Source organism: Chiloscyllium plagiosum, unplaced genomic scaffold (genome assembly GCF_037043375.1).
Source record: "Chiloscyllium plagiosum isolate Xiang-an unplaced genomic scaffold, Cpla_swu_hap1 HiC_scaffold_37, whole genome shotgun sequence".
In the NCBI taxonomy this organism is placed as follows: Eukaryota; Metazoa; Chordata; class Chondrichthyes; order Orectolobiformes; family Hemiscylliidae; genus Chiloscyllium; species Chiloscyllium plagiosum.
In genome coordinates this window covers 23,372,662-23,395,253 of record NW_028270175.1, presented here as the reverse complement: position 1 = coordinate 23,395,253, position 22,592 = coordinate 23,372,662, and the positions used below count along the sequence as shown (strand labels likewise).

Genomic DNA, 22,592 nt, shown 5'->3' with positions numbered 1-22,592 from the left:
GAGACCGCCTGCAGAACCTCCCTCTCGTGGCAACTCTAGTTTGTTTCAGGGGCACAGGGGAAGAGATCAGCCATAGTGTAGGCAGCTTGGCGAGGCTGCCACTTTGGGGTGGGGGGCTGCGGCTGCTGTGCTTGTGGAGAATGAGGGGGGATGGAGGGACCTGCTTGGGTGGTAACCAGCAGCGTTTAGCTAAGTGTCCTGGTTTGCCACAGTGCCAGTCTCTGTACTAGTCTGGCTGTGTTCCTAAGGTAGTCCGGTTGTGCAATTTGGGGGAATGCCCCCATCTATTTTGGCCTGGTGAACAGTCCATTCCTATCCAGGTTAGTAAGTGTGGCTAGGGTGTCTCCCCCCCCCCCGGACGTTGTTTGCCAGGTAGCATCTCAGCCAGGCCCGCAGAGGCCAACTGGACCTCCTAGTCACCGGCCATTTTAATTTCCCTTCCCACTCCCTTTCCGTCATGACCATCCTTGGCCTCCTCCATTGCCACAACGAACTAAACCGCAAATTGGAGGAACGCCACCTCATCTTCCACCTGGGCAGCCTACAGCCCAAAGGACTCAACGTTGAGTCCTCCAGCTTCAACCTCTCTTTCCATCCCCTGACTCCCTTCCCAGTCCCTCCCCCTCCTTTCCACTGCTCCCAGCCACCAACAGGATTCATTCTTCCCATTGGCCAACCAGGTCGTACCCTCTACCTGTCTTCACCTATCCCCACCTCACCACACTCCTCCCCCCCCCCCCCCCCCCCACCCACACCCAACCCTAGTCCTGAGGAAGGGTTACACTCAAAACATTGACTTCTCCACCTCCTGACGCTGCCTGGCTTGCTGTGTTCGCCCAGTCTCTTTGTCTACCTTAGGTTCCAGCATCTGCAATTTTCATTTTGTTTCTAACCTTTGTCTGAAACCTATTGGCCTATTCCAGCTGGAAAAAAGTAACCGGGTGGAAGAACAAAATCCTTTTGTTTTTCTTTCCCCCATCTCTGGAGCCGGGGGGAGGCCTTACACTGACCGGTGGGAAATGCTGTAGCCTCCATCCCTGAAACAGAAAAGAAAAGCCCCTCCTGAGTTTGTGCGACTGGGGTTTCCTGAAACTGGAGCTCGAGAATGGCAGTGGAAAAAAGAGAGAAGAGAGGGGGAATTCCCCGCGCCCGGTATAAAACAGCAGCTTCAAGGGGCTTGCTCGGGTCTGACTGACAGTTATCTTGCTGTGAGGAGGGGAATTTACCTAGCGCCGCTGCGGCACGATGCAGCCCCTAGCCCGCTGCTGCTTCTCAGCGATTGTGCTCCTGCTTATCCCTGGCGCCGCTCTCTGCTGCGGCCCCACGGAGTATCAGTGGACCACCAACGAAGGGAGCGGCTGCTGTCCCATGTGTCCTCCAGGTAACCACGTTTTTTTTTAAACAGTGGAATGAGCTTTCTTTTTAAATTCTTTTTAGCGGACAAGCCTTCACATGTTCCCCGCTCTGATTCGGGCCTGCACCTCCCCTCCCCCAACCCCCCGCTACCCTCCCCTGGAGCTCTCTGCCCCGGACCTTCCCCACCATCCCGAGAGTTTAAAGCGGGTTAGTCTAAATAAAACCGCCAGGCTTCAAAAAAAAAATAATAAATCCAGTGTTTTGGGCTGTTGGATAGGGAGTGAGGGATTGATTTCTGCGAGTCTTTCATGGAGCCAGCAATCTCTGAATTTATGAAGCTGCCCATCTCCAGGACCGTGTGCTGGAGCAGTGTCACTAGGAATGGAGACAAACCTGCTGCTAACATGAGGTTTGGGTAATTTACATTGTGAGAGCAGTTGAAGCAATTTATCACGAATATTTCCACACGGATGCTTTCAATTCGGTTTATCGTGTTTCTTTGACGTACAGCATCTGAAGTAAGAACTACAGCCAGTTAATGGTGGAGAGATTCAACTTCCCTTTTTTACCCCCCAAAAATTTCCTGTTACCGCTTTAAACAGGATAGAAAAGCGATTTAAGGAAAAAATGTATGAAGGGCAAATGTCTGGTGGAGGAGTATGTTGCTAGTGTTATAATGTTGCCAATCATAATTTCCAGAATGTGAGTAAAGTTTATTTAAACCAAAAGGATGGATAACTGTGGCTATACCTCAACTTGATGACGTTAATCCTCACCCCCCCGCCCCCAGCCTTTTATCTTAACATTCCCAGGTTTGGAATGTCTGAGGGGGGAAATTAGCCTTTGGGATCTAGCCAGAAAATGGGATTGATTTATCAGACGTTAGGATCCCTGAACAGTAGGCAATAATGAGTTAAAAAGGGTAAACTGTCCCAATCCACTTCCCAGAGGAAATGCTTGCCCAAGGTAGAGGACCTCAAATTCTGGTAGCTGCTTGATAAAAGTTCCATGAGTTGTGCTAAAATGCTGTAGGAATGCAAGACACATCTGAGGAATACATTAGAAAAATACCAACTGAATGGGTATGTGCCAGGGGAGTCCTACGGGTTTGAGGGAAATGGATTATGTCAAGTGCTGAATAATGGGAAAATTCAACAGAAATTAGTTGGATTTTCAATTCATGTAAATAATGGAGGAGGCAACTCAGAAATAACGGTGATCTGGGCAAAGTGTATCGTATGTAGCAGAACTTTGGTAAATGGAATGTCATAAAGAAAATTGTACCATGTTTCAGATAAGGAAATCCAAGTTATATATTTTCTCAGTGAATAAGAATGGCATTACAAGATTTAGGACACTTCCAAACAATGTAGAATAAAAGTTATGGAGGGTCAGGCAGGAAAGTGGACTTTAGACCACATGACATTAACTACGATCTTAGTGAATGATGTAAAAAGCTGGAGGGGCTGAGCACTCCTACTTCTATTTCTTATTCTTGTGATATTACATTATCTGAAACAAATGTCAGATATTTACCTGTATTTAAACTTCAAAAGAAGAAGTGTTCACAAATTCAAACAAGAAAAAGTCAAAAGTAGGACTGTTGTCAGGATGTTCTTCACACAAATTATAATTACAAAATGGAAATATGTAAACTTGGACAGAGAGCATGGTTTTAAAATTATTTTACAATCTAGCTTTTATCTCATTCATCCTCTGTTTCACTTGAAGACGACATTTGGTTGAGTTCCTGTGTCTTAAGTCTGCAGGAGACCGACAACTTGAGTTCAATTGTTTGTGGATTAACCTGTTTTTAAAATGGTTTAAAATGTAACCTTTTAAGTAGATGTTACTTTCAAATGGAACTCAAACTCAGGACACTGAGAACAGCACATTGGGAGCTCAGAATCAAAGACAGATAGAAACATTAAAGGGGTTAATGGGTTACAGCTCTAGCAGTCACTGGGGTAAAGGCATCAGCCTTACAGAGCCATATGGAATCCAAGGCTGTTTTAGCAAGGACAATCAGCTTGACTTATTTTTCTATGTGATTGGTTGTCACATACAGAGACTAGAAAGAAAATGTGTGTACTGAATGTGCTCAGAGCATTAGGAACGATATTGGGTTACAGCAGGAAAAGCAGCCAGCATTTGAGTTGATTTGTTACTGAAATTCATTCAAAGCCGCACAACTCTCCTCCTACTCCAACCCTGATACAACTCTGATAAACATGAGTAACTGACAGCTTTCACATTTAACATCAAACTGGCAGCTGTTGCCCCCTGCCCCCACCCCCCCCAACAAGTGCAAACAATCCCCACCCACTTGTGCACTTCAGTTCCACCCATACAAGAGGCCCCTAGTATTTCTTGCATGGCTGATGTTCTGTAACATCTGCTTAGCTGCATAGTTATATTAGAGGGTGGTGTGTGAAACTATCCCAAATGATCCCAGCAATTCGGAGCATTGATGAATTTCAGGCACTAAGATGTCTGCACTGGCTCTAGCTTCAATTGACTCTGCCATTCGTTACAGTAAAGCAGTCAGGACTGGAGCTGCTGCAGTCATCGCATAGATAAAGGTCAAAGTGGTTGTGGAATGGAGGGTGTGGGCTTCAGAAGGTGGGTAAGGAACAAGTACACAAGTGGGCTGATTTCAAATGAATGGGGAAGCAAAGGTTTGGAGCAGAAAACTTGAAACCTGAAGTGGGAGGGGGAATTTCAAGCAACAAGAAAGGACAGGGAGGATCATAGTGACATAGAGGGAGCCGGAAAGTGAACTCTGAGCAGAAAATGTACAGAGGATGTCTTATTCCATTCAATCTGCTTCATTTTCAAAACTGTGGCAAATTGTTAACAACCAGAGGGCTGACACACAGTTTCTTAAAAAATGCCCAGCAGAACAGATATTTGCAGACTTGGGACTTTTTTTATATATTGAGTGAGTGGGTTGAGAAAGAAATGTATTTTTGAGTGAGAATAGAGTGAGTGAACAGAGATATGAAAATATGTACTGCAAACCAACCAGTTGGAGGTATTTATTTGATTGAGTTTTCATTTGTAAGATAATATGTGATGACTTACATAGGAACAAGAATAGGCCATTCAGCCCCCTTACTCTGCTATTCAATTTCGGCAAGGCTGATATAATTTAATATAATTTTCTTGCACTATCTCCATGTTCCTTGGAGCCATTAGCATCTAAAAATCTATCTGTCTCTATCTTGAACTTAATAACTCAACTTCCACAGCCCTTTGAGGTAGAGGATTGAAGCCATTTACTTTAAATGTTTCTTGAAGACTAGGCTGTTGAATGATAAGCAGCAGTGGTGACCTTCTAAGGATCTGGTATTTTGATATCAATGTCTCATACACTTTATGATGCACAGACTTTTGGAAGGACCTTGACGATTGTAGAATGGAACTCAAGACCAGCGGATGTGCATGTAGCAACATTCAATTTCTACACAATCCACTGTGTTCCTCGTGTAATCTCCAGTATTTCTACTCCGTATTTTGAAACTGTTAACAAACATGTTCATACACAGGGCATTTGCAAATTTGTAAAGTTAACCCAGCGTTGAAAACACTAGACAAATATGTGAATTGTTACCTATAACCTGTCATTTCAATAATCCCTTTCTAAATAGTACTGGAGTTGCAGATTATTCTTTAGAGGGTACAGAGTGATGAGAGCTAAACAACAATCTTTCAACAGCAAGTTGAAAATAATAAATGTAAGTACTGCCCATAACTGTGAAGTGATGGCATGTGTTCGGAAACATTTATTAAATTGACTACCTGATGCTTGAGATAGCATCCTCAATGTAAGGCATTGACTATTCAGGAGATGGCAAAACACAAGTTTACAATTGTCGTTCCTTAGATATCATGCTCTGGGTCTCAGCTGGAGGTTTCATTTCACTGGTGTAGGTGCTAAATGGAGTTCAAATAACTCCTCACAGAATGGAGAACACTTTAGGAAAGCCATAGTACGTGTGCTCTGATCATCACGATCCAGATCAGCAATCAGAGAGGCTGGGGAGTGGGTATTCTGCCTTGCCAAATTGAGGCTTGAAATTTGGTTTCACTAGGCATAGAAGTTGTAATTAAGAAAGGAAATGGAGGAATTTCTATCTAAAGCTGGTGCTTTCCTTCCATTGATTCAGGCAGCCTTAGTTTTGTTATTCTATCATTAAAAAACATTACTCCACTAATACTGCTGCCAAACACGATTAAGTAGAGCAAGAAGTAGCTGCATTTTTGTACACTATATATCTGAGGTTAAAGCTGAATCTTTAATAACAGAAAAAAGTTGAATCTGATCTGGTTAAAGTCATTGGAACTGGTGATCAGATTCCTGATTGAGAGCAATAACAGCATTTGTGGGGATTTAGTGTTTGAATGGTTTCTTCAATGCTGCTTTAATGTTTTTATGCCACACGAGCCAGCAGTACTATCAGAAGCATTTGACAGAATGATTGCGGGACACTAATGGTGTAACACACTTGTTAATGAAAGAAACATGTAGACAATAGCCACTGCATGTGAAAGTACTAATTTTGACACTTATCTGATCTTTTATTTTAAAAATAAGGCTGTTACTAGAACTGATTTTCACTGTGTAATAATGTTAACAAAGTGCCAATTGCTCAAGTAGATGTCTTGCAAAACAGTTGTGCTTTTAGTCACACGAAAGTGAAATGTAACGTAGTAGAAACAGTTTTATGAACCAGGAGTACATACACAAGACATAAATCAATCATTTCTAGCATACTTCAAAGTTAAATGCAATTATAAACCAAATATGGTTCTCAAGTACATAAAGTAATCAATAGCTGTGTAAAGAACCGAATAGTATGTGGGCAGCAGTTAGAAAGGCTGGTGCATGACTGAGGCTAACAGAATGTACCAAGAAAGGAAAAAAAAGTGCAGCGATTGCCTCTAGTCCGGAGTAAACAGCAAAAAAAAAGATTTCAACTAAAGTGGGTGATCCAGAAGCTTTGCACAAAGAGTGCTATGGAAAATATATGAAAGGGAACTGAGTCACTATCAAAGGAAGTTTATAAATGGTATCATAGTAAATTCCGCTGAAGTAAACATCTAAAAATTCACGTTTCCATTATGTGATTAGAAATTAAAAGCCATGGTAGTAAATTCTCATTTGTTTAAATTTAATTTTCATGAATGACCTTAATCTTTGTTTCTATTCTATAGGAATCGATAAGATTAAAGTAAATAGCAACTGCCTCCAGAATCCTTTCTACAAATTTCAGTATTTAGCATTAATAGTTTGTTACAGTTTATATTCAGAAGCTCCCTTCCTGCAGTTCAAAGTTTTTTAAAATTTTAAAAAGAAGTAGCAAATTGCAAAGCAATTTATTGAATTCCAAACAAATAAATACAGTATTCTGCTTCAAGGTATTCAGTGAGCAGAAAGTAGACGCTGGAAATACCTTGTTTCTTATCTTTGCTTTGAAGTAAGAATGTTATTTACCTTACCATTACATAATTACAAAGTTTAATTTACAAAGACACATTCCAAACATGCATCCCCAACAAATAACTAAAATTTTGTTTCTGTTGTATTAAATTTTCAGTGTTCTTGCGTATAGGAGCCTAAGTCTATCACTAGTTAATATCAATTACCTGAACTCAATTAAATACTCAGTGACTATACACTGAACAGCCTGGAAGATCCCCATCTGCTTTCTACTGTAACATGTGAATGATAATGGTTGTATGAAGATATGGCCCCACTGTTCACTTCCTTACTGATGATTTAAGCAAAAAATAAATTTTATGCATTACAGAAAGAGCCACACAACTTGGCAAGCACACCATTACTGCCAATGGCTGGCATATTAAGGTGCAATTTAGATATCTGTTTTGTTACGGACAGTATGTCCTTTTGAAACATGATAAAACTAATTAGCTCAGATTCCCAATGTTGCAGATAAAAGCTGTTCAATTTTTTGATTGGTCATGAATCAACAACCCTTTACAAAAGTACAAAACGCTCATATGTTGTTAATGAGCAACTTGCTGAAAGACACTTTGAATTAATTGCTGATACCTCCACCTCTTTGTTTACAGTGGTTGTTCAATTGCCAGTCTTAATCTGCACCTTTGGTGTGCTGCTGCTCCTTCATTCAAAGTATGGTGAATCCATTGTCTGCAACCATAGTGTGCAATGTGATATACATATAACCTCACCATTATTTTGTCTCATTTTATGAAGCATCATGTAGACTGCCTGCTTCCTTGGTGGTTCAAGCAAAATGAACAAGTTTAGTGAATGTTATTGTTCACAAATACCCCATGTTGTACATTGTATATTCTATCCTGTGATGTATAAGGGTTGTGTACAGGTATCTTGAGCTTCAGATTCCAGCTGAAAGTTTCAATATTGTCAATTAATAAATGGCCACCCATTCTTTCTTTTTTGAAATATTCAAAGCTTTTGAACTGCTTTCGAACACAGGCATCATCAATGATCCATGGAGCATGCATTTACTTGTTGGAGGTTTTACTGCCGTTCCTCCTGGACATTCATTGATTGATAGCTTGACCTATTCCAATTCTGAGCATAGTTTGTTGCTATGCTCAGAAATGACAGCGCTACTCTAAGCAGTGATAGTCTTTGGAAAGCAAGCAAATTTAAAAAAAAAAGCTCACACTGCCTTTCAACTTAATGTTGAAAGTCATTGGACCCAAACAAAACAGGAAGAGGACATTCAGCAATTCTGCATATAGTGGTTCTGTGTAAGAGCTGTTCAGTTTGCCCCACTCCACTGCTCATCTAATGTAGCCTTGTAAATATTTCCCACCAAATGAACTGCTGAATTTACCCGAGTGGTTGAACGTACAGTATGGTAGACCTTGTGTTGAATAGGACCAGAGGAAATGTGGGCAGTAATACTTGGTACATCATAATCTCTTTCACTCTTTAAATGTGCTTCACTGGGATTTTTTTGGCTAACACTGTCACCTTTCATCTGGTATCCACTTGCTTGCCACTTTGGTGGACCGTTTGTCTGGGAGGCAAAATACATATCCTACCTTTCTCCACTATCTGTCAAAATGCCCAGTCGGCATCTCTGGTAAAAGCCAGTTCCAAGTCTGATTGGAAATGCATCAGGCTAGTAGTCTCACCTTGCAATAACCCAGAGTAAGTAATATGGTAAAACAATGCTGCATTAAGAATACAATCATGGGATAATATGTGAGTATGAGGTATTCCTCTTGCATGCCTTGAAAATATCTTGGGAAAGCTAATTCAAGAACACAAGTGATCCATCGCATCAAATTACATGGTTGCAGATATGTATTACCCATTATTAGGAGAGCACATGAGCAGTATCAGAATAAGATAGGAGATAGAATTTGAAAAAAGTAGCTGTTTGTACTCCAAAATTTGATAGTTGTATTGTTACACAGTACAGTGATATAGTGATGGGGACATTAATGGTTGTGATAGTAATACAGCATTCTCAACTGAAAATGTGTTTTAATAAATACAGCATTAGCCTTATTGTTAAGTTGATATTTCCAATAATCTCACTGAAATTGAACTTAGTCCCTTTGTTTTGGTTGCAAGTCTAACAGAAAGCATTACTTCTTCAATTAGGAAAGTACTTGGTAAGTCGGTGTGAACGTTTCAATGAAGATCCAAACTGTGCAGTGTGCCCAGCAGGAAAGTATACTGCTGGATGGAATACTCACAGTTCTTGTGCTCGATGCAAAATCTGTTCTGAAGGTGAGCCTTACTGACTATGATTGAGTTCCTTACATTCTTACCTTCCTAATTCAATCAAGGAATGAAGGTGCACTGTCTTGTTTCTATAATTCTGTTAATTGTATAATTTCCAGCCTGGAAGGAGAATCTTCTTCATTCCTATGTCTGTCTTTTGGTAGAATTCTTCCACTCTGATCCCATTTGCCTGGACCTTTTATGCTTCCTTTTACATTTGTCCCTTTTCCTAAAGCTTGAAGTAACTTTTAATGATCTTAACCTCAATAGAAAGGGTTGGTATTTGTTATTATTAAAAATCTGGTTTTAATGTATAGTAGCTGAGAAACAGACCCTTTGGTCCAACTTGTCCATGATAACCAGGTATCCTAAATTAATCTAGTCCTATTTGTTGCATGCCCCTCTTAAACCCTTCCTATTTATATACTGTATTCATCTAGATGTGTTTTAAATGTTGACATTGTACCAGCCCCTACAATTTGTTCTGGCACCACTCTGTATGAAAAAGTTGCCCCTTAAATCCTTTCCAATCTTTCTCCTCTCACCTTCAATGTATTCCCTCTAGTTTTGGCCTCTACCCTGGGGAAAAGACTTTGACTGTTCTTCCTTTCCATGCCCCTCACAATTTTATAAACTTCTATAAAATCATCTCTCCAGGGAATCATGCTCCAGGAAAAAAAGCCGCAGTCTATTCAGCCTCTCCCTATTGCTCAAACCCTCCATTCCTGGCAACATCCTTATAAATCCTTTCAGAACCCTTTCAAATTTCTCGACGTCTTTTCTATAGCAGGGAGACCAGAACTGAATGCATATTCCAAAAGTGGCCTAACCAACGTCCTGTACAGCTGCAACATGACCTCCCAACTCCTTTACTCAATGCATTGACCAATCAAGGCAAATATACCAAACGCCTTCTTCACTATCCTGTCTAGCTGCACTCCACTTTCAAGGAACTATGAACCTTCACTCCAAAGTCTCTTTGTTCAACAACATTCCCCAGGATCTTGCCATTAAATGTATAAATCCTGCCCTGACTTTCCCTACCAAAATGTAGTACATTCATTTTGTAGATTAAACTCCATCTGCCACTCCTTGGCCCATTGGCTCATTTGGTCAAAGTCCTGTTGTACTCTGAGGTAACCCCCTTTGCTGTCCATTACACCACCAACTTTGTCATCTGCAAACTTACTAACCATATTTCCTAAATTCACATCCAAATCATTTATATAAATAACTGGCTGAGAAAGCGAGTCAATTCGACTGTGGAGGAAGAGCAGCAGGAGAAATGGAGGGAGAAAAAGGAGAGTCATAGAGTCATACAGCATGGAAATAGACCCTTCAGTCAAACAAGTCCATGTCGAGCACGTTTCCAAATTAAACTAGTCCCACCTGCCTGTTCTTGGCCCATATCCGTCCAAACCTTTCCTATGTACTTATCCAAATGTCATTTTAATGTTGTAACTGTCCCCACATCCACACTTCCTCTGGAAGTTAATTCCACACAAACCATTCCCTGTGTTTTTAAAAAAAAAATTGCCTCGTGTCTTTTTTAAAAACTCTTTCTCCTCTCACCTTAAATGTGCCCCCTCATCTTGAAATCACCCGCCCCCCGGCCCCCCATGGAAAAGACCCCTGCCTTTCACCTTATCTATACTGATTTTATAAACCTCCATAAGGTTACCCCTCAACCTCAAGGATGTAGAAAAAGTTTGAGAAAAGGTAAGAGAATCTGTAGAAGAAACCTCCTACTGTCCCAGCTGACACTGCATTTAACAAATATAAGTATGGTGTTTTTAAGTAAGACTGTTACATTAGCAGCGATTCCTACCTGTCAGCATCTGGATTGGATCTCCCTAAACTAATTTTGTGTTCCCGGGATGACTGATTGGGAGGAGCTCCAAGTTTGACATTTTGTTTTATTAAGCGGAAGGCTGTAGGTTGCAAATGAGAGAATGTATTGCCATGTGTTTGATATTTTTATAAATCAGCATAACGTCTGTGAACCTGGTGGGCGTGGGCAATGACCAGTGGTATTATTGCTAGACTATTAATCCCGAGATCTGGGGACTCTGGTTCAAATCCCGCCATGACAGATGGTGAAATTTGGATTCAGTTAAAAATCTGGAATTAATAATCTAATGATGACCATGAAACCAACGTCAATTATCAGGAAAACCTCATCTGATTCACTAATGTCCTTTAGGGAAGGTCTGACCTACATGTGACTCCAGACCCATAGCAATGTGGTTGACAGGATGGGCAATAAATGCTGGCTTAGCATTGGATATACAAACTTGATTTTTGACATGAAATTTGCCATAATAATTTCATGAAAATGTATTTTGTTTTCAATGCAGAATCAGGTGCCACATATAGCAAAAAGTGTGAAAAAGACTCGAATGCTGAATGCTCGTGCGGCAAAGGCAAACAATTAACAGCAGGTATGAAATGGTTAACATCCAATATATCGTGTGACAGAAGCAAGGATCTGTAGCACAATGGAGAGTGTCTTGGCCTGCCATGGCATTGCAATACTGTGTAACAGGAAGGCAAATGGAGTTGAGGCTACAGTCTGATGGTGGAGTAGGCTCAAGGGGATGAATACTTCTCATACGTCTGTCGTCTACATTTGAACAACCTTGATGTTGCAGGACGAGTGATAATGTTTCCACTTTTTCCTCTGATTTTAGCAAACATTTCTGTTTAAAAATGACACAATTGCAATTAAAATGTACAGCAAACTGTAGTTTGTTCACTTGAAAGTATATGATTTAGTGGTATAAATCCTGTTGGTTGATTTCAAAATAAAATTGGCGTATGAGGCTCTTGGTCTCCATATTAAATCTTTAACCCAACAGCTTTTCGATATCTTTTTACTGGTCAGTGTCAAAGTTTCTTTGGATAGGTATCAGAGGTAGTTGAATGTTAATGATGACAGTACCCATTCTTCCCGTAACTGGAAATGTTTTCCAGTGACAATGACCAGCAAAAAGACCTTGAGAACCATTTTACATAGAGAGCAACAAGCCTCATATGCCAATTTTCAAATTAAACAATCAGGATTTACACCATTGAATCACATGCTTGCAAGTGAACAAACTACAGTTTGCTGTACATTTTAATTGCAATTATGTCATTTTAAGCAGTAGTGTTCACTAAAATCAGCAAGAAGTGGTGGAGATAGTTGTTAGGGAATGTAATTCTTTTCCACTCCTTCCAAAATGCAGTTGCAAAGTGGTGAAACGCACCTCTTTAAACTTCTTTTAACTAAGATTTAAAATTCACTGCAAGTGAAGATTTAGCAAATAGAATCGCTCAAAAGGAACAGCTGATGTTTTTAATTGCACATTTTTATGTTCTTTGTGACTCAAGAAGACCATGAAATCAGTTAACTGGGAGCTGTACAGTAATCCACTTACAATGGTGAACATGATCCCCATCGAGATTACAAAAGCAAAATACTGCAGATGCAGGAAATCCAAAACAAAAATGCAAAGTCCTGGGAATACTCAACCATTTGAGCAGCCTCTGCATAGATAGAAACCACGTTAATATTGCATATTGATGATCTTTCATCAGAAGACATTGTGATGAACTGCATTGTCACTTTTAACTTATTTTTATCCATACAAGAATCCAATTCCTGTGAGCTATGTCCACCAGGATCTTATTCTGATGAAGAAGGCAATAAAACCTGCAAGCCCTGGACCTGGTATGTGAAACATTTGATCAGCTTTGTAACTGACAAGTGTACAATTTAAAGCAGTGCAGGTCTGTATATGATTTAAGTGTCAGGACTGATGGTCATCCCAGCTAGTTTACCCTCACTCAATAAAAAAAAGATTAATTTCCATGAACAAATGTTCACCCTCATAAACTGTAATGAAAACTAGTGCTGCAAGTAGTCCTTTGTGTTATTACATGAAGATTCTACGACACACTAACAACACCTACATAAATACTTAATCTGTGGGGTTGGTGGCTTAGTATAGAAGTGTCTGACATTATCATTTATAACAGTTCACTGCAGTTTAACATCCAATGGGTAAAGACTGCTATGAACACAGTACTTTAATATTGCCAATGTATGCAAGAGGGGACTGAAGAGATATTTGGAGGAGAAAGTAATGAAGGATAGGAGAGGTAGACTGATGCATTGAAAGTGTGCTTTAGGATGTTTGACTTTCAGTTTGGCCTCATCCAGTCCTTTGCTTTCTCTATTGGCTCTGGATAAAGAGATAATTCATTCAAAGTTTGTGAGAAGATTTGTAGCTCGGGTGCTCGTTGTTGTGGTTCTGTTCGCCGAGCTGAGAATTTGTGTTGCAGACATTTCGTCCCCTGTCTAGGTGACATCCTCAGTGCTTGGGAGCCTCCTGTGAAGCGCTTCTGTGATGTTTCCTCCAGTATTTATAGTGGTTTGTCTCTGCCCGCTTCCGACTGTCAGTTCCAGCTGTCCATTGCAGTGGTCGGTATATTGGGTCCAGGTCGATGTGCTTATTGATTGAATCTGTGGATGAGTGCCATGCCTCTAGGAATTCCCTGGCTGTTCTCTGTTTGGCTTGTCCTATAATAGTTTTGTCCCAGTCGAACTCATGTTGCTTGTCATCTGTGTGTGTGGCTACTAAAGATAGCTGGTCGTGTCGTTTCGTGGCTAGTTGGTGTTCATGGATGCGGATCATTAGCTGTCTTCCTGTTTGTCCTATGTAGTGTTTTGTGCAGTCCTTGCATGGGATTTTGTACACTACATTGGTTTTGTTCATGATGGTATTGGGTCCTTCGTTCTGGTGAGTTGTTGTCTGAGAGTGGCTGTTGGTTTGTGTGCTGTACACCAGAACTGCAAAAAGAGGAAGAAGAACACCCCTACAATGTATTCACCAAAATCGGCTACCCGCGCAATTTCATCAACAGATGCCTAAGGGAAAGACAATGGAACGAGGACATGCCGCAACCCAAAGGACTAGCCACACTACCATACATCAAGAGCATTTCCAAACAGACAGCCAGACTACTGCGACCACTAGGACTCATAACAGCACACAAACCAACAGCCACTCTCAGTCAACAACTCACCAGAATGAAGGACCCGATACCCAGCATGGGCAAAACCAATGTAGTGTATAAAATCCCATGCAAGGACTGCACAAAACACTACATAGGACAAACAGGAAGACAGCTAACGATCCGCATCCATGAACACCAACTAGCCACAAAACGACACGACCAGCTATCCTTAGTAGCCACACATGCAGATGACAAGCAACATGAATTCGACTGGGACAACACTACAATTATAGGACAGGCCAAACAGAGAACAGCCAGGGAATTCCTAGAGGCATGGCACTCATCCACAGATTCAATCAATAAGCACATCGACCTGGACCCAATATACCGGCCACTGCAGCGGACAGCTGGAACTGACAACCGGAAGCGGGCAGAGACAAACCACTATAAATGCTGGAGGAAAGATCACAGAAGCGCTTCACAGGAGGCTCCCAAGCACTGAGGATGTCACCTAGACAGGGGACGTAACGTCTGCAACACAAACTCCCAGCTCGGCGAACAGAACCACAACAGATAATTCATTTTCACCTAGTTCAGTCCAACTCAAATAGCACTGAACTTTGTCCCATTCCAAAAATCAGAAAGTAACGAAAGGGAATAGATTGATCCTCTGTTTATCCTGTCATTACTTTTGGAAAGGAGAAAATTATGGAAAATAACATTCTAGAATAAGGTTTACGGTCAAGGTCTTTTTCCAAGGGTAAGGGAGTCCAAAAGGTGAGTGGGAAAAGATTTAAAAGGGACCCAAGGGGTAACTTTTTTTCATGGCAAGGGTGGTTTGTATATGGGATAAGTTGCCAGAGGAACTAGTAGATGCAAGTACATTTAACAAAATTTAGAAGACATTGGGACAGGTACATGAATAAGGTAAAGTTTAGAGGGATATGGGCTGAACACAGACAAATTGGGCTAATTCAGTTTAGGATAACTGGTTGAGTTGGACCAAAGGGTCTGTTTCCATGCTGTATGAGTGTTTCACCAGTGAGTGAGTTTTGAGCATATTCTGTTATTTCTGAACTCCCCTTTCCATGTCCCACAGACATGTTTGAGCTTGTTATTTCTGAGCAGTCCACTGTTTATTCCATGATCATAAAGTAATGCAACAATCCCTGTCAGAATGTAAAGACATCAGAGGGGTTTACTCTAGAGAAGATGGCCACTTGGCCCAAATTTTCTCTGCTAGGTCTCTAAAGGAGCAGTTGTGCTTCAACTCACACAGAAAAGATTGTTTTACTATTGAAACATTGGATCTTTTTCATATAGTTGTGAAGAAAATGGACAACAGTTAATTAAAAATGGTTCAAGTACGGAGAATGTAGTATGTGGTATGTCCAAGATCACCACAACGCAAGGTAGAAGCTCCTTTAATCCTACGACTGTGCTCAGGACAACAATGCCCAGTGCCTCAACCAGACCAAGTCCTTCAGTAACTACAGCAAACCAGCCAGGTAGGTGTTGACTCTCTCAAACATTATTTCAGTGTGGAAAAAAATAGATTTCTTTATTGCTTTAATGATGAATCAAGCCTTTAAACGGTCACTATGTTTACAGTTACGGTTATGCAAACCAAGCAGCAGGGCCAGGGATTCTCTGGTACTTTCCAGTTATTTCACTGGTGGGCTAGTGGGAGCCTCAGTCAAGCATGGACACAGGCCCCATTTCCAGCTGGTGGGGTACCATGGAAATTCCCAACCCTAGATCTTTATTTTTCTCTGGAGGGGGAGCGAGCTGCGCAAACAGATCATTCCAAGGGCTGGCAGCTCCGCTTAATGCTAGAGCCTGACGTATGGAGGACAATTGGCCACGCACCATTGGTATTAACTTTGGTTGATCCTAATTCTGCCGCCTCTTTAAAATAAAAACCTGCATTTCTATCTCATCTTTCACAAACTTATAACATCCCAATGCACTTTACAACAAATGAGGTACCTTTTGAACCGCAGTCATAATGCACAGCAATGTGATGAAGATTGGATCATCTGTTTTCAGTGAAATTGGCTGGGGATAAATATTGGGCAAAAAACCGTGAGAACTCCCTTGTTCTCCTTCAAAGAATATCATCGATGCTTTTAGAGCTGACGAGGGAGGCCTATGTTTGCAGCTCATTTGAAAGACGGATATGACAGAATATCCAGGACTAGTGCAAAGCTCAGTGCTACAGAATTGCAAGCAAATTCCATTGAGCAGTAAGTAAGGGCAAGCAAACCACAGGCAAGTGTAAAATCTGGGACTTTGTTTGAGGATTCCCAGCCACCCTATGTAACACATTTACTCATTAAGCCACCAGAGTAATATTTGAGGTCATAGGTTGTGACAGTTGTACCGCAAGACTCTGCATTCTTCCAATTTAGACGCTTGTAAATCCCTATTTCCGTTGTTCCATCAGTCCTGGTGATGCCTTCATATGTCCAAGCCTTAAATTCAGAAATTTTATTCCTGGACCTACACTCTGCTTCCTTTTAATGCCTTAAAAATGTCTTTGACCAAGCATTTAATCATCTATCCAGTATCTCCTGAAGGCTCCCATGAGTATATTTGATATGTCAAAGGCTCTACACAAATATCAGTTGTTGTTGCTTCCTTGGTAATCAAAATGCTTGTATAAAAATAAGAGTTTTTTGACATGTTTGAAGTTTTGGAATGTAGACTGTATCAATATCATGCTACCTTTTCTCTTAGCCACGGCTGTCGAAGATAAATTTTATATTGGGATCATCGTTGTGGCAGCTCTGATTTTTCTCATTGTCCTAATAAAAAGGAGAAAATTGTACTTGGAGATGAAAAAGCAAGGTGAGCACAAAGAAACATTGTAAAATATCATAGTTTTCATTCATTTTTATCTGCTTCACAACGTGTTTTATCCTTTTAATATAAAAAACAGGTGAAATCAGTCAGAAGTCACACAACACCAGGTTATAGTCCAACAGGTTTATTTGAATTCACAAACTTTCGGAGTGCTGCACCTTTGTCAGGTGAAGACACTTCACCCGATGAGGGAGCAACACTTGTGATTTCAAATAAACCTGTTGGACTATAACTTAGTGTTGTGAGACTTCTGACTTTGACCACCTCAGTCCAACACTAGCAGTTCCACATCAGTTGAAATTTGGTGACAGCAGCCTGGAGACTCTTCACTTGATTCAGGATAGAATCCAGTTTTACCAGCCAACCTTTCCCTTGATAATTGATAATTTGATCAGTTTAATGTTGAAGTGATGTCCAGACTAATTACTATATCTTGGAGTTAGAATTTATTTTACTATTTTAACTTCATCTCAAAACTGCACTGTCTGATGGCATTCTTTCTTCCATGTATTTCATGTCATGCTAGGATTTTAAGTTTCTCCATTATTGCAGCTTCATTATATTTACACATAATGTGTGTGTCTAATCCCTCGGAACAATGGCACTTGCTCATGGGTAGAATTGGCGGGTGTGAGTCCCTTTTTTAACCTGGGATTGCAGTTGCCCTGCAGCTACTACATTGTTTCGGCTGACAAGGAACCTACCCTGCTCTTACTGTCTGCTATTGGTATATTAGAAAGATTTAGAGATCAATAATAAAGTTATTTGGCTGCATTTGACACACAATGTGTTCACAAAATCCTGAGAAGAAGCTCGAAGCCTCTGATCCAGACACTCTCATTGGACCACAAGACCTCCCCAAAGCACCATTCAATCCTGTATTATAAACTTGCAAAGCTGTGGAGAGTTTAAACCATTACCTTTTACTAGTTATTAACATTCTCCAAATTAAAGCATCAGGAACTTGAGATGGTTAAACAGGTGGAGGAGATAATGCATTCAGTGTACTGAGAGATAGCTAACTTGTGCAAAGGAGTCAAGTATTTCAAGAGTACACATGCTAAATTATTTTCAATTATTAAAATAATGTTTAATCTCTAAAACGATTAATGGCATTTAAGCAAACTGAAGTCATAAAACAGATTTTTTTGTTGTTGTCATAGTCAATAGGTCAGGAGGACTGCTCTCTCATCAGAAAGAAAGATGACTGATGCTGAGGTTAGACTGAGGGTCACCACACCTCGGGTGAGATCGAGAAAATGGGACCTTCATGGTGACCTCAGCCAGCCCAGAAATGAGCCCAAGCAATGGCATCACTGTGCATCACAAATCAGCCAACTGAGCTATCCTTATCTCACCGGCCATATAGCACCTCCTTTGCAATGCAAAATGATGGAAGCCAAACTGATTTTAAAAAATGGAGTCTGGGGAATCACAGGCAGGACCCAGTGTAATGCTGCAGGTACATGCCTTCACTGCTGCTTCCAGGAAGTTGTATGGGAAGAAGTGCCAGCTGAGGAGGCATTAGGAATACGTTTTATACCCCACACGTCTTTTCTATCCTAATGCGTAGAACCACCTTTTTACACCTGGATACTGAATGTACCCAGTTTTCATTGAAGAAAGTAACAGCCTGATTAGAATTAATGAAAAGGTCACAAAAAAAGTTTTCTTTTATTTATGAGAAACTGATAGTTAGCCTTTGTAATTAACATATAATTTTATTGTACCATTAATTACAGATTTCTACCATTGTTTGGGGATCAAAAAAGATATAAAGGGTCCAGTGCAAGAAGAATCCAATGATATCACATCAGTGCAAGTATAAAACTGATCCCGGCATCTTCTACAGATTTGAAGTTGACAGTTAACTCAACTGAAGACCAAACCAGTTCTTTGGTTATGCGGAGAGAGTTGTCATTTTAAACTAAAGAAATGAGGGAAAGGCTACATACATTGTAGCTTGGGAGAATCATAACTGAGACTGATGACATTCTACCTCCCTCAGGAGTATTTTCTATAAAATGGCATATACTTTGTAAATACTCAGAAATCTCACACTGGCTATCTTGTTTTGGAGAACACTGTGCAAGCTTGAAATCTCAACTGAGTCTGCTGGTCGTCCTGATATGCAAAGAAACTGGAAGCATTGTTTTAAGAAGAGAACAGGGCAGTGGAATTCATAGAATTTTTTGTCCAACTCAACCATACTGTCCAAATTAAAGCCAGCACAGAAATGGTGGACTGAGCTCCAAACTATTGGAGTTTTGTTTGCAAATATATTTTAAAAACTTGTAAACAGACATAATTCTGTGAGAATTTTCACACTACATTTTACTTTGATTTAGAGAAATGTGGGCGGCACGGTGGCACAGTGGTTAGCACTACTGCCTCACAGCGCTAGAGACCCGGGTTCAATTCCCACCTCAGGCGACTGACTGTGTGGAGTTTGCACGTTCTCCCCGTGTCTGCGTGGGTTTCCTCCAGTTGCTCCGGATTAAACACACAGACACACCCCAAAACTGCTGATAGGAGTGTTCCCATGCATTTAAATGGGAAATGTACCATTCCAGGGCAGCCCCCTAGTCTCTGGTTCAGAAACATTCCCTATAATATGTTCCAGCTGCAGTAAACTGTGGGTAACTGAAACCACAGAAACCGGATAAGTGGGGATCACCCTGTATCTTCATTTCCAGTGATACTATTGAGTGAATAACTCCATTCATACCTTTTTGGCTAGTTGCAGAACTAGTTGTACAGAATTCTTTAAACCTTTTTTGCAAGGTTTAATCAAATTTTGTGTTTGTGTTTGTGTTTACACATTAGCAACTGCAAAATTTGTTGGAGAGTTTAGCCTGCATTTTGCTTTGCAATATTTATCTTGAAGTAATTCAGTTGCATACTTAAAGTGACAGGTTAGTTTTGTGTCACTGATTAAGTAGATATTTTACGGGTAATAACTGCTGTTTGACACTCCCATTAGATTGAGTGCATATTTTTTCTTGTTTCCAATCATTTACTTTTAAACATCCTACTTCACAAAGTTCTGCTATGCACTGGGTTTCATTGACCGTTTACAATTTGAGTACTGTGAATGAAGAAATCCTGAAATTCCTAGTTCTGCAGACAGTGGGACACTCTAAAACCAATTACAAGTAATGATTTTATTTCTAATTTCTGCATGAGACAATTACTATTTTCCAACTTTTTGAGTTTCATAATGAAATCAAGCTTTGGGTTGACACTTTCGTGACGTCAGCTCTCAGTTTGTATCATTAAGATTGAATTGAACATACTGCAGGCAATGTAATATAAATTTAATTCAGATTTTTTTAGAATAGCATCAATAAAGAAGTTATTGACTTGGCTATTTTCAGATCACTAATGTAAAGCTTTTCTGGCATGGTATTTTCTATAGTTTTCTCCCCTTTGGATGTAATGAGAGGGTAATCAGAGCACCAGTCTGCTTCCTCATGGCTAAACTTTATCCCTCAATTAATCTCACAAAATAGAACATCTGGTTATTACTGCATTGATGTTTGTGGGAGCTGACTGGGTGCTGATTAACTGCTGTCTTAGATTTTAAACATAAAAAAGTGACTATACCTGTACATTACAGCACTGTCATAATAACCTTTACATCAGCTATTGCCTCTGGAACAGCACAATGTGTTAAAATCCTATTAGGAAGATTGCAGCACTGGACTGGCTCTGAGTAATGAACAACATAAAGATGGTAGAAAAATTAGAGACTAATGAACATGCCCTCCTTTAAGGTTCAACGAGGTGTGATAAGAAACAAAACAAATTGATTGCAGCAGAGGAAATTGCAAAAGAATACGGTGGCAGATGAAACTGGGAAAAGGGTGCAACAATAAATAGAAAATATTCAAATATTAGAAAAACACAGTAGAATATAGAGACATTCCACAGAGGAAAGAAAAGGCTTTCCTGCTTGAGTTTTACTGTCAATTTTAGCTAAAACAGGAGACAATGGGGGATGTTGAGATTATAATCAAGATGAGAATTGTACAGGTATTTAAGGGTGAATGTGGAAATAAAAGGGTAATGAATAACTATTCATAAATAAGAGCCTCTTATGTGTTGAAGATGCTGATAATTGATTGAGTAGATTGAAAGATGGACCACAAAAACTGGGCTGGTCCGAGTGATGATTGTAGTGAATAGAGGTTTCTCACATTGACAGGTGGTAACAAGTGGAATAAGAACACATGGTGCTGGAGAAACTCAACAGATTTAGAACATCTGTGCAGACAGAAGTGAAATTAGCATTTCAAATCCAATATGAATCTTCTTCAAAACAGGAAAAAAAGTGAGAACGTGATGAGTGGAAAAAGGTGGGGGTAGGGGAGTAAGTGGGGAAAAAAGGAAAAGCTAGAGGATAAATAGCTATCACAGAACATCAGAACACAGGTATTCAATGGATGCTGCAGGATTTGGCATCTTTTTGTTCATCCTCCCTAACAAAATGTTCAAGCTTCCCCAGTCCTCATTTAATCTTGGGGGAAAAAAAGACCTCAAGGCCTGGCTAACTCAGCTGGTATAGTCTGCAATTCTGAACAGCTCTTTGGCGGTGGCAGTGTTCCTGTCTCTGAGCTACATAGTCTCAGGGCCAAGTCCCACCTGCTCCAGAGATATATCATAGTACGTCTGAACAGGGTAATTTAAAAAGAAATCCAAATCAATCCTCATCAACATTAGTGACCCTTGTAAGAGCTGCCTTTGTACACACTGTATATCATGATTTTAATAATAGGTCAATTAATAAATCTAAATTAAAATATTTTACAGAAGAAGAATTCTGGCTAAAGGAGAAATTGTAACTCAGCAAGGCATATGACACTTTTGCCTTTATCAGAACAGGGAGGTTCTTATATGATGTAAAAAAGTGTTGGTTAGGCCACAGCTGGAGTACTGTGTACAGTTCTGGTCATCACACTATCAGAAGGATGCGACTCCACTGGAGAGGGTGCGGAGAAGATTCAGCAGGATATTGCCTGGGATTTCAGCTCTGAAGGGGGGCTGTATAAGCTTTGGTTATTTTCTTTGAACAGGGAAGGGTGAGGGGGGGTCCTGATAGAGGTGTATAAGATTGAGTAACATGGACAGGGTGAGTAGAGAGCAGCTGCTTCCCATTGTTGAAGGGTCAATAACAAGGGGCCACACTTTTTTGATGAAAGATAGGAGACTGAGAGGGAATATAAGGAAAACACTTGTGGGAATCTGGAATGCATTGCTTGGGAGGATAATTGAGGCAGGAAATGTCATAATTTTTAAAAAAATACTTGAATGGGAATTTGAAATGTCATAACATTCAAGGCAACAAGCCTAGTGCTGGAAAATTGAACTAGTAGATTTAATGTAGTTTTGACAGAACAGATTTAATGGGCTGAAGAGCCTCTTTATACATATGATTCTATAGTAAAATAGCCAGTGACACTAAGCTGATTATAAGATCTCCCATTGGATATATTTTAAGGCATTGTGAGCTTTCTCTGTTAAGTAGGACGCCTTTAATTTATTAACAAGTTGCCAATTGTATTATATTTCTGTAATATAGGAATATTTTTAAAGAAATAAATAGCTTTTAAATGCA

The 22,592-nt window shown here is 40.2% G+C and overlaps 1 protein-coding gene across 1 annotated transcript; it reads left to right on the top strand.

Annotated features, from left to right (window-relative positions):
• The first annotated feature begins 1,223 nt into the window (after positions 1–1,223).
• Positions 1,224–22,592, top strand: LOC122540310 (tumor necrosis factor receptor superfamily member 5-like). The gene is made up of 7 exons (XM_043675818.2): positions 1,224–1,381; positions 8,987–9,115; positions 11,467–11,550; positions 12,743–12,821; positions 15,434–15,618; positions 16,850–16,960; positions 18,718–22,592. The coding sequence occupies exons 1-7, from the start codon at positions 1,246–1,248 to the stop codon at positions 18,801–18,803; spliced, it is 810 nt and encodes a 269-aa protein (XP_043531753.1). The 5' UTR covers positions 1,224–1,245; the 3' UTR covers positions 18,804–22,592.

Excerpts from the sequence above, each read along its gene's own strand:
- LOC122540310 (XM_043675818.2), top strand. The coding sequence starts at position 1,246 with ATGCAGCCCCTAGCCCGCTGCTGCTTCTCAGCGATTGTGCTCCTGCTT. Across the intron at positions 15,619-16,849 it reads AACTACAGCAAACCAGCCAG|CCACGGCTGTCGAAGATAAA; the intron begins GTAGGTGTTGAC and ends CTTTTCTCTTAG. Across the intron at positions 16,961-18,717 it reads CTTGGAGATGAAAAAGCAAG|ATTTCTACCATTGTTTGGGG; the intron begins GTGAGCACAAAG and ends CATTAATTACAG.